The sequence below is a fragment of the Echeneis naucrates genome, chromosome 12, assembly GCF_900963305.1.
Source record: "Echeneis naucrates chromosome 12, fEcheNa1.1, whole genome shotgun sequence".
NCBI lineage: Eukaryota > Metazoa > Chordata > Actinopteri > Carangiformes > Echeneidae > Echeneis > Echeneis naucrates.
The window spans coordinates 7,788,275-7,799,916 of NC_042522.1; the positions used below are offsets into that span (position 1 = coordinate 7,788,275).

The 11,642-nt window shown below is 41.8% G+C and overlaps 1 protein-coding gene across 1 annotated transcript; it reads left to right on the forward strand.

The window, feature by feature from the left end:
- The first annotated feature begins 929 nt into the window (after positions 1-929).
- On the forward strand, positions 930-8,191 carry pigo (phosphatidylinositol glycan anchor biosynthesis, class O). The gene is made up of 10 exons (XM_029516075.1): positions 930-1,407; positions 1,965-2,108; positions 2,293-2,416; positions 2,802-2,961; positions 4,625-4,807; positions 4,943-6,539; positions 6,672-6,875; positions 7,242-7,426; positions 7,649-7,719; positions 8,062-8,191. The coding sequence occupies exons 1-10, from the start codon at positions 930-932 to the stop codon at positions 8,189-8,191; spliced, it is 3,276 nt and encodes a 1,091-aa protein (XP_029371935.1).
- The last annotated feature ends 3,451 nt before the right edge of the window (positions 8,192-11,642 follow it).

Genomic DNA, 11,642 nt, shown 5'->3' on the forward strand with positions numbered 1-11,642 from the left:
TTCAATTAAACGGAGTATGATGAGTAAAAGTGTTACATTCCTGCAACAATTTTATTTTATTACATTATTTAACATGAGGACAACTGTATCTTACACTAGTCTGGAAAGTCAATACGTTGCATAATATAACGCAATAATGAGATAAATCAGTTATTTTAATAGAAATGACTTCGGCAATTCCATTAGCAACATTTCGTTAAGATATACTTAGATATCAGTAGTATAATTTGTGAAGGCGCTGCTGAAAAGCCTACACATTCGCAGACTTGTAGTATATTGTTTATTTTAATGGTACATTTTTTTAATGACTTGCATACTCAGGGTGTGCTTTGAATAAGCTGTTTTAAGCTGTTTTTAAAATGTCTCAAACTAGAAACAAACTGCACCTGAATTCCAAACTCAGGGCAGCAAGATCACGGGAAGTACCGTGTTACAATTGAAAACGTCCGTCCGGAATTTCCGCCGGGTTCCGTGTCCGCTGAAGGTTCCTAGCTGTCACCGGTCGTTTAATCCCATTGTACCGGAGTCCCAATGAAGGTGAGGGTGGTGTCACGTCGTTCTCAGTTTACCTGACATTCCTGCCCCCCACCCCCACCCCACCACCCTGTGTGTTATTAAAACACACACTTGCGTCCACCCTGCCGAGAGAGGACGAAAACCGCACTGGGACAAGGTCAGTGACGAGAGCCAGGCGAGCTAGCGTCGGCTAACTTAGTCACGTTAACCGTTGCTAGTTAATATTACCTGTCACATCCGAGCCCTGCTTTAAATTAAACTTCTGGCGTTTTCTTTTATTAAATAACCTGCTGCCAGTGTTAGCATCTGTTGTGGCAGCTGTCATTAAGCGTCGGCCGCACTATTATTACTATTTTGTAGCTTGAGGTGGAACAAGTGGGGCTGATCTCTACCTGTGCTGCCGTGTGTTCAGGATGAAGGGGCTCCCGGTGCTGTCCCTGCTGCTCGGCCTGTGCTTCTTCTACTTTGTGGGCATTTACCTGTTCGTGGGCGGCTTCCTGCTGGTGAGGCTGGAGGTGAACAGGACCAGCTCCTGCGGAGACGTGCTGCAGCCCGGAGAGGAGCCGGTGGATTTCTGCCGCGTCCAGCCTCGCTTCCGCCGGGCCGTCCTCCTCATCATCGACGCCCTGAAGATCGACTTCGCCCGGTTCGACCCCAACAACACTGCGCCCCGACCCTACGAGAACAAGCTGCCTGTGCTGGAGGAGACAGCCTCATCCCGGCCCTCCCACAGCCGCCTGTACCCCTTCAGGGCCGACCCCCCCACGACCACCATGCAGAGGATCAAGGGCTTCACCACGGGGTCCTTGCCCACGTTTGTGGACGTCGGTAATAACTTTGCGTCCAGCGCCATCTTGGAGGACAATCTAATTCACCAGTTTGGGCAAGTAGGTGAGTAGTTACACAGGAGTACAATGATACCCAGCAGGCTGCAATACACACATGAATGGCACATGATATTTGCAGAACTGATGAGATAAATAGGTTGTCATTTACTTTTTTAAGCATGACTGACCAGACACAACACAATGGATGACATTCAGAGACCTATGGCTCGACTGGTGTTGTATAAACTCCTTGAGGTTTTGGATAAGCTACCTGAGAACTGAGTGATCCAGGAGATACGATGACACCGGGATAACACATCACTGCATTACTGTCACAACAGAATCTATTCCTACACTGGTGCCAGTGTATAGATAATTTCTGACATCTAATTTATTATAATATCAAGTCAGCAAATTTAAATCAAGACGTTACACTTTCAGATTTGTAAGCGTTCAGGCATAGAAATGCAGTTACAAGAGGTAGTTTCTTCACTTATGAGATATAATAACACTGTCGAAAAGTATGCACATATAGATTTTATTTTTAAATGTCATGGAATAAGGTTGTGGCAGTCTCTCATTTAGTTTTTTTTTTCTTTACATGTGCATATGGCATTGCAGGCAAGCGGGTGGTGTTCATGGGCGATGACACTTGGGAGAGTCTTTTTCCTAAGAAGTTCTACCGCTCTTTGCCCTTCCCATCTTTTAATGTCAAAGATCTGCACACGGTAGACAATGGGATCCTCCAGCACCTCTACACCACGAGTATGTGGTATTTATTACATCATTGCACATTGCACACACACATTGCAATTTCAGTTTTTTTTTTCCCAAGCCAAAAGCTAAAGACTGAGGTATATTTTTATGTCTGCAAGACTGTGGTCATTTTCGTATTGCCCTTGCTCTTCATGTCCCTGTCATGATTTGTCTCTTCCTTTGGTTCTGACAGTGACAAGTGGTGATTGGGATGTCCTGGTTGCTCATTTCCTTGGAGTGGATCACTGTGGCCACAGGTTTGGTCCAGACCACCCAGCAATGGCTGACAAGCTGACTCAGATGAATGGCGTCATCAGGTGAGACATGCGTAACAAGTAACTAATAACTTTTTTTGTTTCCCAGTATCTTACAACTGCTGTCATCATCATGTGCTGTAGTAATGAACCTGTGCTACTACAGATATTCAGGTCTTTTTATAACATTTTAATAATATTTAACATATATAATGTTCAACCACACCCAACCATGTAGACAGGAAGGAAATATACGACTAGGATAAATTATAAAAAGATAATACATATTCAATATTGAAGGACAGGCTTTTTATTTATTTTATTTTTTTCCATTATTATTCCATTATTAACAATTGATCATTAAAATCTGCTGGGTTGAATTGACAGTTTATGACTTTTGTAGAAATGAAGTGTTTATTATGTTCAGCTCATTTCCTCATTATTTCAGGTCTGTGATTGACCGTCTGCAGAATGACACCCTCTTGGTGGTGATGGGAGATCACGGGATGACGGACAATGGAGATCATGGTGGAGAAAGCCAGAAGGAGACTGATGCTGCTATCTTCCTCTATAGTCCCGCTCCTCTGTTTGCTGGTCCCCCATCACAGGTCAGTGGGTGAGACGACTTTTTCACAGTGTTATAACTTGAGCTCATACAAAAGAACAACATTCAAAATAATGTTCATGATGATATATTAGGTAGGACAAACTCGAAGGTGACCAGTAGGTCTCAAGGAGGACTTGGTTTTAAATACAAGCGTGTGAATATGAAATGCATGCATCTTTGTTGGAAGGTAGACAATATTGTTGGATAATCAATAGCTAATACCATAAATTTAAGAAGACTTTCCAAAGCATTTAGTAATACATGGTCATTAAAATGATAAGTAGAAAAAAGTAAAAATAGAATATAATTTTATACTATTTTATATATTTTATATTTTATATGTATACTATACACAATGTAAAAATGCAGACTCAATTCAAAATGTCTTGGTTACATTAAACAAATTTGCTTGCTGTTGCATTAACATAAGATAAGCCAGCATAAAAGCATTTTGTCATGAACAGTTGATTAAATCCAAATGCAGGGTGGAGTAAGAGATAAGCACAAAGTGATGAAAATTCAAAGAACAGGCTCATTATATTCCTTTTATGCTCCATCACAACTTGCAACAAGAAACCTGACTCCAGAAACCTTTTCACAGAGCAAGAACATGCTGCTGAGCAAAGTTGGCATATCAATTCAGTCTGCAAATGAGCAAATAAGGAAACAGGAGAAAATGAATGATCCCTTAACTATTTGCCCTTATCAGTTTGCTTGTCTGAATTTTATCAGTAAATTCCCATTCATATCATGTTAGTCCCTCCAAATCAGCAGTACAGTTGCTGCCTCATAAATACAAAACATCATTCCATTCCTTGCATGAGTATTTTTGTTCTTGCTCAGCTGCACAGTTCCCTGAATGCGTTAAATTGGTGCTGCCAGGTGGTCTCTGCCTTTTCAGGGGTAAAAGCAATTAACACACCAGGTAAACACAAAGGTAAACTCCACGGCTGATTTCTGTATTTGCAGTGTAATTGGAGCGTTACATAACACATTGTGGAGAGTTGTGGCTTACACTGGTATACAGAGAATGATGCTACTGTAATGAAAGGGGGGATTATTGCCCATGATGCCTTTTGAAATGTTGAACTACTCACTTACACTCATTTACCCATTAGTGATTCTTTAAAAGATGGAAATAACACCACTCTCCTGCTGATAAATGTAACTGTAGAGTTGTCTGACAGATTGAGTTAATTAATGCATCTATAATCTGTTTACAGTGTCACAGGTAAAGCACATTTTTTTCAAATGGCTTTGTTGCTCAAATTTGAAAATACAAACCACTGCTCAAACTAGAATTGATAATAAGCAGCACCATAACAAAAGTTACAGCCAATGTTTTTATGGTAATCATCAAATCAAAACTTATAGACTAATCTGACCGAACATTTTATTTCATATTTTCGTATTTGACAGTTTTTTCAATTAAGCTATATTCTAAACAACCTGGTGGAATGGAAATACTTGTAGTCTCCTTTCTAATTTTATGTTTATCTATCTCGCTAATGGTTACTGTGCTACGAAACACATACTGGGGAGAATTGCCAATTGGAGGCATGTGAATTGTGCCAGCTTCTCATTACACAGCAGAGGTTCCAAAGTGTCAGCGCTGTTGGAGTACTAAACCAACACAGCAGGCTTTCATTTTCTCATGTTTGTAGAATGAACTGGATGTGGTGCCACAGACTGACTTGGTGCCCACCCTGGCTCTACTCCTGGGAGTTCCCATCCCGTACAGCAGCGTGGGGCAGGTCCTCTTGCCTTTATTCCCTCCGCATGGACAGAAAGAAGGCACAGTTGAAGGTCTCAGCCAGCTGGAGGCGCTGTGGATCAATGCAAAACAGGTATTCTGTTCAGTTAGACGTTTGCACCAAATTTCCATGAAAGAAGAAAAAAAACTTAAGATTTGAAATCATTTTCTGCAGGTTTGTGTTTTAGGTGTATGTAACTTCATGTTATGTCATCTCTTTTTTCTGAAGGTAAACCGCTTCCTGGAGACGTACTCTGGCATGGCCAAAGACATCCCACCTGAGAGCCTCTCACGGCTGAAGGAGGAGTTCAACCGGCTCTCCTCTGAGTACCTCACCACAGTCAGATTTGGTCGGTCACCCTCCCCAGAGCTTGCTGCTTCACTGCAGGCCTACCTCACCTCTGTCAGAGACACCTGCCGGGCTACCTGGGCTCGATTCAACCCTGTTAAAATGGCAGCAGGTTTAGCCATCCTGGCGTTTGCTTGTGTGCTTTGTTTCATCCTGTCTGAGTTTTCCATTGACCTATTAAGGGAGACTGGTCCTGGACTTAAGGTGCCTGTTATCATGGCACTTACTGCGGGGGGATGCGTGGCTGTGGGTCAGCTGCTCACGCAGGGCTACATTGAGGTAGCATGGTCGCTGGCAGCTGTTGCCCTGACCTCTCAACTTCTCTTCCTGTGGACAGCATCTCGATGCAGAACCACTGCTGTGGCGAAGAATGGAACTAAAACTCAAAAGTGGGCTCGCTGTCTGACTGCACGCTATCTCCTCATTCCTCCTGTTGTGATTCCACTCCTCCGCTGTGCCTCCCTGCTGTCAGACAGCTACGTGATTGCTGAGGGCAGAGTAGTGACCTTTCTCATGTTCTCTTTGGCCCTTTATATTCCCATCCATCTCAACTGGGATGGTCTACTTCTACCCCCCATCCATGATCCTCTGAAGTCAGCTGGGCTTCTGCCTTCCCCAGGCTTGTCACCATCAACTGTGAGGAAAGAAAGCAGCACCCTCTTAGCCTGCATAGGACTCCTTGTTGGCAGCCTCTACCTCTCCCTGTCCTTTCATGGATGCCGGGAAGAGCAGGGCTTCTGTCAGCCATCGCCGTTCCTTTCTCCTCTCTCCCGACTGCAGGACAGTCAGCTGAAGAACCTACACTATGTCCTCTCTATCTTCTCCCTGGGCTTGTGGACATATCTCCTGAGACGCTGCCTCCGCCACTATGGTAACCTCAACTCCTCAGGTGGGACAGTGTTCACAGCCCGCTGGATCTTACCGCTGCTGTCTATGTGCCTGGGGCTCCACTGGGCTGTTAGTGCCACTCCAGAGGACAGCTTCAGGAATCTGGCTGAGCTGATCAGCCTAGCCCAGCTGGCTCTCCCAAGGGCTGCCTTCTGTCTCTTGGGCCTGGGGCTGGTTCTTATCTGGCTAGACCCTCTAACTGTGTTTGTTAAGACCAGGGCTGCAACTTCAACCAGAGGCTCTTCACTATCTCCACCCCGCTACCGGGCCAGCACTGGCATTAGTCCCCAGGCTGAGCTGCACCACCTCATTCCCCAGATTTACCAGCGCATGCGTCGTTCCCTAAATGACGGAGAGATGAGCAGGGTCAGTGAGGTTGACAGCAGGCCTGCAGTGGAGGCCTACGGTTTGGGAACTGTATATTCTGCTCCTCTACTGCTGTTCTGTGGCCTACTGGGAATTGGTTTACTGTTGCTGCACCCAGAGGGCATGGCTCTGTCTTTCCTCCTCCTGCTGCTAGAAATGGGAGCTCTGTTGCACATTCAAGCCTCCTCTACTACCCTCAGTGGCCTACATGGAACAGATTCTGGTAAGAAAATCATTCATTATGTTTTGGGCTTCCTTGACTATGGTTTTAAGTCTATTTCTAGTCTTACTGGACTATGGTGTTTAGAGAAAGACACATTTTATGTGACTGACCACTCTCTAATTGTTTCCTCAGGTGGCTTTTACGTGCCATGGACCCCCATTGTGATGTGGTCCTTTGCTGCTACTCAGTTCTTCCATGCTACAGGTCACCTTCCCACTTTTCCCTCCATCCAGTGGGGTGCAGCCTTTGTGGGATTCCCCGATGGACACACAGGCACCATATTGCCAGCCTCACTGGTTACTCTCAACACCTTTGCCTCACATATCTTGTTTGCCGGTAATTATCCATCTAATAAAAGAAACAACAATAAAAACTGTTAATGAGTACGATATAAACATGAAAACCTTTTGTTTTTGCAAAAGCAAAAGGATTCAACAAGGACATAAGAAAATGCCCATAATTGGAATACTCGATTAGCACCAGATTAAGATGATGCAATACTTAAACATACTATAAATTTAGTTAAATAATGCTTACATTGAAGTCATTCAGATGGTTGGCCACCAAAAACCTAAGCAATACATGAGATGCAGCTATATGTATGAAATATGTATGTTGAAAAGGGTTGGAAATACAATGCAATGCCAGAAATGACATCATGACACTGCGTTAACTTCAGTGTCCATGTCTGGTTGACCTCAGTGAGTTGTCCGCTGCTGCTGTTCTGGCCCCTGGTGTGCGAGGTACGTGGCAGCAGAGGTGGAAGAGCCTGTGGAGAAGAAGGAGAGGATGCTGTGATGGAGATGAGACTGAGAGAAAACCCCAAGCAGTTCAGCTCTGCGCTCCTACAACTCTCAACACGCTACCTCTTTATTCACGGAGCACAGGTGCGACTACAGAGCAGAATATGTCCTGGGATCTATAATTTCACACACTTGAGTGGCACAACTAACATCTGATTATTTGAAAATTTTAAATCATTGACCAAACAACGTCAATCTATGAGCGGCAAAAGTTTTACATTTTACTGTATTGCTTTCTTTTATTTTTTTTGGTTCATTTTTGGATGCGTATCACATCACACCATACCTTTTCTCTTCTTTTCACAGGTCTTTGCATCAGTGTGTGCAGCTGCAATCCTCAGGAGACACCTAATGGTGTGGAAGGTTTTCGCACCCAAGTAAGTGCCTGAATGGATTTTCCATCTCTCACAAACTCATTAATGGAAAAGTCTTTTTGAGGATGTGGACACAGTATAGCTTCATTTTAGCGATCGCACATTAGTGAGTACAGGTTTACACTGCATTGTACACATCTGGAACTCTTAACCTGACATTCCCAATGCACTGAGTACTGGAATAGTTTATTTCCATATCATTTTAAATGTGAAAAATATTTGCTGCTTATATTCATCTTGTTTTTGCTGCTCAGATGAAAATAATGTGTCACAAAGCATGCAAAAGAAAATACAAATTTCTCCAGTTGGAAAGTTAAAAGTATCTGCTTTGCCTTTCCTTTCCAGGTTAATGTTTGAGGCCTCAGGATTCCTGGTGAGCAGCCTGTCTTTGCTGATTGGGGTCACATTAGTGTTGAGGGTAGATATAGCCGTGGGCCACTGGTTTAAGAGAATCATCCCTGACACGTCCAGGTAGCAACGGCACTGCTCACTGTGCCACAGAGAAAAAAGGACATGGTGGTCACTATAAAGATTTATACGGAATTACTGCCATCAGAGTCTAACATAAGGATCCCCACAACAGAGACTTTTGAGGTTGCTTCTTACTGTAACTCTCTTGAGGGCTGTGTTACTGACACTGAGGTGTGCCACCTTTTCAGCCAGAGGGAGCTGAGGACATCAAATCTTGGACAGGCAAAACTCTGAGCATCTGAAGTTTTTTTTTTTTTTTTTTTTTTTTTATACAGTGTTTTTGGTTAAAACTGGTAAAGCGCCTCATAAAAGAAGGACGGGATTTAAGGCCTCTGAGCTCCACAGTTGTGAGTGACGGGGAGAGAACGATAGTTTGTGAATGTTTCACCTAAAATCCTGTTCTCTATAATTTATGGAGGAAACCTTCCAATCTCACCCCCTCTATCTGAAAGTGGGTCACAGTGGAGCAGTTGAGCTTCACTAAATACATACAGTTTACACGAGCTACAGGTCTGTCAGAGCAGGCTATTAACTGAAGCATTGAAACAAAATCGGCCTTTAATACATGGGTTCTTTCCCACCTCATAACTGAGACTGTGTTACACTGATGTTGAACAGCGTGGCCAAACTGACCATTGAATGTGACATAAAAGCAACTATGGAAGGAACTTGAGGGTTAAATTAAGCTGACTGTTTTCCACAATGATGCACAACTAATGAGCAGGTAAAGGTTCAGCGTTTTACTGCAGAAACTGAGCCCAACGTCTGAAGCTACTTTACATTATCAGTTTGCACGCAGGTCAACTACATTTGACAAGATCCATCTAAGTGCATTACAGCATGCCATTTAAGTGTCTGCTGGAGGAAGATTTCCTTTTTATGTTTTGTATTTTCAAGATGTTGAAATACCCAGTATATCTGATTACTGCCAATTCATGTGCTGTAACTTTTTTTTTTTTTTTTTAATGGTTTCTTAATCTGACATGGTGTTTTATGTTTCCTGATTCCTAAATCTACTATCTATTTATAATTAAGATTTTTTTAATCACCGATGATTCGTTTTCTAATCTCAAATGAAACTTTTGTCCTATTTGGGCCTCATTCACCTTGTCCCTGGAATAGGTGCCTAGCTTTAACAAATGCCTTTTTTTCATGTATGATGTCATTAATTTTGGCAGGGCCATTGAATCCAGGACCTCCAGGAACACTGTCAGTAAATTTATTTGTATGGGACATCTGAGTCAGTCTCCAGCATAAGATCTGTTACTGTTCTGCAACTGTAGTCAGCAGCTAAGGCTCATTAGCTAATGCATGGTATGGATGGGATGTTGAGCTCAGGTTGAATTAGCTATAATGCAATAGTACTGCATTCCTCAGGCTGTTAAAGGAGTGATTTGGTCATGTAGAGCGGCTGCTGCAGAGACCTCAGCTCAAGCAATGGTTTGGTTTGGCTGTCCAATGACAAGGCACATCTTTCTTTTTCTGTTTTTAAAATGTTTATTATATAAATAACTAACTAATTGAAATGATTTTACAATCTGTGAAAATGTAATAAAACTTTTGTACATGAAATCTTTGCCTCACAGTAATTTAGATATGTAAAAGCGAAGTAACCAGAATAATGTATTCCCTGTCCCTATTTATCTCGCAACCATGTTTCAACTTTAAGATTATTTATGGCTGCACAAACTAATGTTTATTGATCCAGAGACTTCATGAAGGAAGTGGATGCCCCCTTAAGTTCATTTTTCTAACAATCACTCAAGGTGCTTCATTCATTATTCAAAGAGGCTTTCCACATTTCCCTCTCATATAACTCCCCGAGTTGCTGAAAGTCTCACTTGGACACTAATGTTACTAATGTTACTAATGTTAAATTTTCTAACTTCCACCAGCATCTGTATATCCTTTTTAAAGCTTTTTTCTTAAAAAAAAAAAATAAATAAATAATCAAAATGGCCACAGAACATAAACTTGACATGGTTGAGAATGTACTTGGGGGTATTTGAAAGGAAATTCATGAGTGTCCACTTCTGGCAAAGTTCACATACCTCAGGTCTTGACAAGAATGTGGCAATATAATGTGAAAAAATTGAAATGTGTATTCTGAAACATGAAATTAATAACCACATCCTTGGTATTTATGATCAGGATAGAATTAATTCTTTTCCTTTGTGCTCTGAGAACCTCACTTGATACGTTCACCTAATATATAACAGATAAATAAAAGATGAAAAAGTCACCTTTATCGCTATTTATATTTTGGACAATACTGTCAAAGTCATGGGGAAGTTTCATTACAAAGAAATATAAATTTATGCACAAAGAAGATTATTCAGGTTTCCAAGAATGGCTTTCAAAAACCTACTGCAATAATTCACAAGGCTAAAGCTTCAAAGAGAAAAAGAAATGTAGGAGCACCTGTCTTGCAACTTTTACTCATCACTGTCAGATTGTATTTGAACAGGATGAAGTTTTTAATATAGCTGTCTCCTTTCTTACAGCTTCATGCATCAAGCTGATTTTTATATATCACTATTGTGTTTGCACCCAAAATACATGCAATGGTTCACTGGATATAATATTTTGAGTTTCATGTTGTCTTCTTTGTGGAGAAAAATATTTTCTGAGCAGTAACAGCATAAAAGAATGCATCGATACCAATAAGTGGTGGCTTCATGATAACAACTTAAAATTTAAAAAACACATGAAACAGAAACCTCAAGGAAAACTACTGCAGCTTTGAAGCGTTGGATCTCTCATTTTAGCTATGAAGCACCATTTCAAGCATCAGTATAATTCTCCATCATTATCACACGTGCAGCTGTTTGGATAACAGTACCCACATCAAACTACTGAAGTCAGACCAATTTGTACTATCAGGATGGAAAATAATTTGGCGAGACTTCAGTGAGGTAGTTCTGATCCCTCCACAGGGGATCCAATTTAAATTTGTTTAGATGAAAGCCATCATCCCGTTCTGGCCCTCCGGTGAGGATGACTAAGATGCACACTATGGGGTGAGTCCTTGAGCATAGCATCCATCCATCCATTATCTCTGCTGCTTATCCATCAGGGTCTGGAACTGATCCCAGCTGACATAGGGCGAGGATGGGGTGCACCCTGGACAGGTCATGGCCATAACATTTTCAACCAATATCACTAAAGAAGACTGCTGAATCTGACTTTAAAAGTCACAAAATAACAGCTTTCTGTTGTAAAAGTGAACCACCTGTTTCATAAAAAGAGGAATAATGACTCTAATTAATTTTTTTTTCCTCTGGACTGGAGTCTCTTTCTACCCACACAAAATTAGATTTACTAACGAGTTTCCATTCATCATGTTTTCTAGCAAAATTATCCAAAAGCAACCCATTTAAAAGTTTGTTTTCAGGTCAAATGTAGGTGATAGACTTGAACTTTTCTTAACTTCCTGGAAGTTCAATGCCGGTTTA

What these genes read in the sequence shown, in the direction of transcription:
- pigo (XM_029516075.1), top strand. Translation starts at nt 930, where the DNA reads ATGAAGGGGCTCCCGGTGCTGTCCCTGCTGCTCGGCCTGTGCTTCTTC. An exon ending in CCAGCACCTCTACACCACGA is followed by an intron (nt 2,109 to 2,292) that starts GTATGTGGTATT and finishes TGGTTCTGACAG; the next exon opens with TGACAAGTGGTGATTGGGAT. An exon ending in TCTTTATTCACGGAGCACAG is followed by an intron (nt 7,427 to 7,648) that starts GTGCGACTACAG and finishes TTCTTTTCACAG; the next exon opens with GTCTTTGCATCAGTGTGTGC.